We start from the raw sequence: 5,532 nt of genomic DNA on the forward strand, positions 1-5,532 counted from the left end.
AGAAGTGTGAATGGTTAGAAATGTTACCGATGAGATTTCCTTCCACACTGAGGATCGGAGCGCAGAGAAGGGAGAGAAAAGAGAAATGCGGTGAATCTGATGGCAGGGAAAGTGTAGAGATGTAGTAGCGGGGATTGGCAGCATGTAGTGGGGGTGATGAGGGGGGGGGGTGTAGAAATGTAGTAGCGGGGATTGGCAGCATGTAGTAGGAGTGATGAGGTAGTATGGAGCTCTTTGTGAGGCGGATGTGGTGGCTCTGAAAAGAGCCTTTGTGCTGTGTACAGATAGTATGGAGGGAGATAAGAACGTATTTAGGCCCTCTCTCCGCGGATGCGGCGTGCCAGCTGTATGTCTTTGGGCATGATGGTGACCCTCTTGGCGTGGATAGCGCAGAGGTTGGTGTCCTCGAAGAGTCCTACGAGATAAGCCTCGGAGGCTTCCTGCAGAGCCATGACGGCGGAGCTCTGGAAGCGCAGGTCAGTCTTGAAGTCCTGGGCGATCTCTCGGACGAGGCGCTGGAAGGGCAGCTTGCGGATGAGCAGCTCGGTGGATTTCTGGTAGCGGCGGATCTCCCGGAGAGCCACGGTGCCGGGCCTGTAGCGGTGAGGCTTCTTAACTCCGCCGGTGGCCGGGGCGCTCTTGCGGGCGGCTTTGGTGGCCAGCTGCTTGCGGGGAGCTTTCCCTCCGGTGGACTTACGAGCGGTCTGCTTGGTTCTTGCCATGGCGGCGAAAAGCTTCTAATCTCCAGACGGAACAGAAGTGTGAGAACACGGGCTGTGCGGCGTCTATTTATACAGACCACGCTCCGCGTTTATTGGTTAGTGCTGACCACGCCTTCTTAGGTTTAATAGGACCATTTCTTAGAGCTCTAATCAGCCAATGACTGAGTTGTGAGATTCAGTAGGGCGGGGCTTTCCCAGCCAGAGGTCACATGGGACAGATTAACCCGAACCTGCCCGGAAAGCTGTGCGCGCCATTGTTGAAATAGGAGACATTAGAAATATTGTGAAGATGAAATGCTTTGTGAGATCCACTAAAGGACAATTTTACTATAAACTGCCCAGGAAGGATCATCGGGAAATGTTTTATTGAATCGGAAATAATTTCTGGCTTTATAAATACGTTTTTTCTTAGTGATCAGTAAGGTGTCAGAGTTTAGATTTGATTTTCAGGAACAATCTCTAATGAAGGTTTCTATGAAACGTGTAATACTTCCTATCCCATCATATAGAAAGGTAGAGATCTATGAGAAAAGTCATCTCACTATTATGTTCTGTATGTAGCAATGGGGGAGGGGATTCTGCATTCCGAGGACTTGGAATAAAAGAGAAGATATGGAAATGTTTTACATTATTCAATCATCTTCACATTCCATTTCTATTCATCTTCTTAATAAAGCATTGATGATATTTCCCAGATAAATGTCTCGTCGGATTTGGCGGTATAATAGGGCTGATTATTTGTAACGTTCTCAACATTTCAGGCGGGAAAATTTAAAAGTAGTAATTTGAAATCTGAGCCAATCAGAGCTGTGGGCGTTTCCTTAATCAGCCAGAAATGTCTGCTGAGGCGTCCAAAAGGAAAAGTGTTCTGAGATAATTCTCCGTTTCCCCCCCAGAAAATACTTGTTCAGCAGACTTTCCATTGATTTCTATAGGAAACATTATCTAGCAGGGCGGATTCTGCATTGTGATGTATAAAATGAAATCCTAAAACAACAATAAAATTGAAGGATTTTTTTTTTATTCCTAAACTACCGCTAAAAGGATCGGTGATTGTTTCCCGGAAGAAGAGGATTCTATGGGAGGAATTTGAAAGATTAACCAATCACATCTGATATAGATATATATATATTGTTTTTTTTTTAAACAAAAAAAAAATCTGATGGAGGCTCTGACTGATCTGTGTTGATGTTTCAGGTGGGGATGTTTGGTATATAACGAATAATTTCTGATCTGTAAAAGAAATGTAGTAAAAGTAAAGTATGGAGAACAATGAGGAGGAGTCTCTGTAAGAAGACATTGTTCTATAAATCTTTATAATAGGATAGAACTGGCAATGGCTGGAAGCACTGACACGTCTCATGATCGCCCATTGTGCTGCAGTATAAGGATGAGAGAGAAGGTAAAGGCGGACATCTAGATTTATGATCTGTGCTACTCCGAATACATAAGAATTTATTTAGACCAGAAAATCGCACCAAAACTTATGAGTTTATAGTATTTAAAACAACTTCACCTAGCTAAAAAAAAAATAACAATTTAGCACACTATTAAAATGAGAGTAGAGCTCTGCTGTGATGTATGTGGGTGGCTCTTAGAAGAGCCTTTGTGTTTGGTGAGGGGGAGTTGTTGGCGATTACTTGGCTTTGGCAGCCTTGTGGCTCTCGGTCTTCTTGGGCAGCAGCACGGCCTGGATGTTGGGCAGGACTCCTCCCTGGGCGATGGTGACGCCCCCGAGCAGCTTGTTGAGCTCCTCGTCGTTGCGGACAGCCAGCTGGAGGTGTCGGGGGATGATGCGGGTCTTCTTGTTGTCGCGGGCGGCGTTACCGGCCAGCTCGAGAATTTCAGCGGTAAGATACTCGAGGACTGCGGCCAGATAGACGGGAGCTCCGGCCCCAACCCGCTCGGCATAGTTGCCCTTCCTGAGCAGACGGTGAACACGACCGACTGGGAACTGCAGCCCAGCCCGGGATGATCGGGTCTTAGCCTTTGCCCGAACCTTTCCTCCTTGTTTACCGCGGCCAGACATTGTGAGATGAGAGTCGTCAGACGAAGATACCAAATTCCTGCCCCTTCCTTCTATTTATACAGTCACTGCTCTGACGTCACATTCTGTGATTGGTTACATTTGAAGCCACCCAATAGTTATCTGAATTGTTTCTAGACCAATCGGTAAACGAGGAAGGTAATCATTCCACCCCCTCCCCATCACATGACTTAATCCTCCAATAGAAGAGTGAGGAGGAGGAGCAGTGATTTGCATAGGACGCCTATAAAAGCAGCACATGAGGGCGGATCCAGCTCACAGTCACTGCACACAGCGGAGAGAACACATTAACCCTTATCATGCCTGAACCAGCCAAGTCCGCCCCGGCGCCCAAGAAGGGCTCCAAGAAAGCCGTGACCAAGAGTCAGAAGAAGGACGGCAAGAAGCGGAGGAAGAGCCGGAAGGAGAGTTATGCCATCTACGTCTACAAGGTGCTCAAGCAGGTCCACCCCGACACCGGCATCTCCTCCAAGGCCATGAGCATCATGAACTCCTTCGTCAATGACATCTTCGAGCGCATCGCCGGCGAAGCTTCCCGCCTGGCTCATTACAACAAGCGCTCCACCATCACCTCCCGGGAGATACAGACGGCTGTCCGCCTCCTCCTGCCCGGAGAGCTGGCCAAGCACGCCGTCTCCGAGGGCACCAAGGCTGTCACCAAGTACACCAGCGCCAAGTAATACCCCTCCCCCACCCATCACCCCAACAACACACAAAGGCTCTTCTAAGAGCCACCCACAGACATCACAGCAGAGCTCTACTCAGTATAACTATCTTTATTTCCTAAGTAAAAATATGTGAAACTATATATGTGGGTGGGCAATCATGAGACATGTCAGTGCTTCCAGCCATTGCCAGTTCTATCCTATTATAAAGATTTATAGAACAATGTCTTCTTACAGAGACTCATCCTCCTTGTCCTCCATACTTTACTTTTACTACATTTCTTCTACAGATCAGAAATTATTCATTATATACCAAACATCCACACCTGAAAAAGGAACACATATTAGTAAAAACATCCATCAGAATTTTTATTAAAAAAGAAAAATATCAAATGTGATGGACTAAACATTCAATTTTTTCAGATAGAATGTTCTTCCAGGAAACAATCACCGGTCCCTTTAGCGGTAGTTTAGGAATACATTTGTTAAAATATTATTGTTTTAGTGTTTGATTTTATACATCAGACTACAGAATCCGCCCTGCTAGGGAACGTTTCCTATAGAGATCAATGGAAAGTAGAAGTATTTTCTGGGGGGGAAACGGAGAATTATCTCAGAACACATTTCCTTTGGGACGCCTCAGCAGACATTACTGGCTGATTAAGGAAACGCCCACAGCTCTGATTGGCTCAGATTTCAAATTTGGCCGCCTGAAATGTTGAGAACGTTACAAATAATCATCCCTATTATACCGCCAAATCCGACACGGAGATCATCAGATGAGACATTTATCCGGGAAATATCAATGCTTTATTAAGAAGATGAATAGAAAATGGAATGTGAAGATGATTGAATAATGTAAAACATTTCCATATGTTCTCTTTTATTCCAAGTCCTCAGAATGCAGAATCCCCCTCCCCCACTGCTACATACAGAACATGATAGTGAGATGACTTCTCTCATAAATCTCTACCTTTCTATAGGATGGGATAGGAAGTATAACACGTTTCATAATCACATCTGTATAGAAATATGCAACTAAAGATCAAATTTCTCTCCCCTCTTTCGGATCTAGAATTTGTACATATAGCAGATGCACAGATTTGTTCTTCCTGTATCAAAATCGGAATGTTCACAGATATTATATCTGTTATATAATCATCTCAGTATTAGTGATCTCCATTATTTTAATCATGAAATAATGACTTCGGTTCAGTTCCAACATAAACGATATATTCTCACTCAGCAGCCACCTCGGAAAATCGGCTCCATCACTGAGTGCTGACTCTACAATCTCCTATACATTAACTGCCCAACCAAATAAATTTAATATTTTTCTGTTCCTTATCTTTGGTAAATGTAAAGCAGATCGAACAATCAGATCGCAGAGTGTATGGGCAGCTAGACATCGCAGCACTCCATTGCTTAGTGAAACAAAGAGCGGAAGTTCCTATTGTTACACAATAAATGTGTAGAAATGAGTGTTGGGAGTTGTGAATGATCAGCCCTTTTGTGTGAGAAGGTGGGTGGCCCTGAGAAGGGCATTTGTTGTGATGAAGCGGGTAAGCGGTGGGATTATCCTCCGAATCCGTAGAGAGTGCGCCCCTGGCGTTTGAGAGCATAGACGACATCCATGGCGGTGACGGTCTTCCTCTTGGCGTGCTCGGTGTAGGTGACGGCATCGCGGATGACATTCTCCAGGAAAACCTTGAGCACTCCGCGGGTCTCCTCATAGATGAGACCGGAGATGCGCTTGACACCCCCTCTGCGGGCCAAACGTCGGATGGCGGGTTTGGTGATGCCCTGGATGTTGTCCCGGAGCACCTTCCTGTGCCGCTTGGCGCCTCCTTTCCCCAGACCCTTCCCTCCTTTACCGCGACCAGACATGATGATTCTCTGCTACAAAGACAGACTGAGCTCAGCTGTCTGCCCGCCCTCATTATATACAACCTGAGCGGACCAGATGGAAACCTTCCTGGGAAAGAGGCGGGGTCACAACATTCATTGCAAAATAAAGATCATTTCATTAATTTATAAGGCTCCTAAATATTCTGTTATATTCAGACACATTAATGCAACAGCAATACATTTCCAAGAA

The 5,532-nt window shown here is 45.5% G+C and overlaps 4 protein-coding genes across 4 annotated transcripts; 1 reads left to right on the forward strand and 3 right to left on the reverse strand.

The window, feature by feature from the left end:
- Positions 1–311: 311 nt before the first annotated feature.
- LOC309544047 (histone H3.2) lies at positions 312–722 on the reverse strand (the record flags this gene model as incomplete). The annotated part of the gene is made up of 1 exon (XM_082276437.1): positions 312–722. One exon carries the CDS (start codon positions 720–722, stop codon positions 312–314), a length of 411 nt encoding a protein of 136 aa, XP_082132563.1.
- Positions 723–2,358: 1,636 nt separating this feature from the next.
- On the reverse strand, positions 2,359–2,751 carry LOC309544049 (histone H2A type 1-like; the record flags this gene model as incomplete). The annotated part of the gene is made up of 1 exon (XM_082276439.1): positions 2,359–2,751. The coding sequence occupies one exon, from the start codon at positions 2,749–2,751 to the stop codon at positions 2,359–2,361; it is 393 nt and encodes a 130-aa protein (XP_082132565.1).
- Positions 2,752–3,068: 317 nt separating this feature from the next.
- On the forward strand, positions 3,069–3,449 carry LOC309544050 (histone H2B 1.1; the record flags this gene model as incomplete). Its single annotated transcript, XM_082276440.1, has 1 exon — positions 3,069–3,449. One exon carries the CDS (start codon positions 3,069–3,071, stop codon positions 3,447–3,449), a length of 381 nt encoding a protein of 126 aa, XP_082132566.1.
- Positions 3,450–5,009: 1,560 nt separating this feature from the next.
- On the reverse strand, positions 5,010–5,321 carry LOC309544045 (histone H4; the record flags this gene model as incomplete). Its single annotated transcript, XM_082276435.1, has 1 exon — positions 5,010–5,321. One exon carries the CDS (start codon positions 5,319–5,321, stop codon positions 5,010–5,012), a length of 312 nt encoding a protein of 103 aa, XP_082132561.1.
- Positions 5,322–5,532: the final 211 nt, after the last annotated feature.

Source organism: Pelophylax lessonae, assembly GCF_965119305.1.
Source record: "Pelophylax lessonae genome assembly, contig: HAP1_SCAFFOLD_729, whole genome shotgun sequence".
Lineage (NCBI taxonomy): Eukaryota > Metazoa > Chordata > Amphibia > Anura > Ranidae > Pelophylax > Pelophylax lessonae.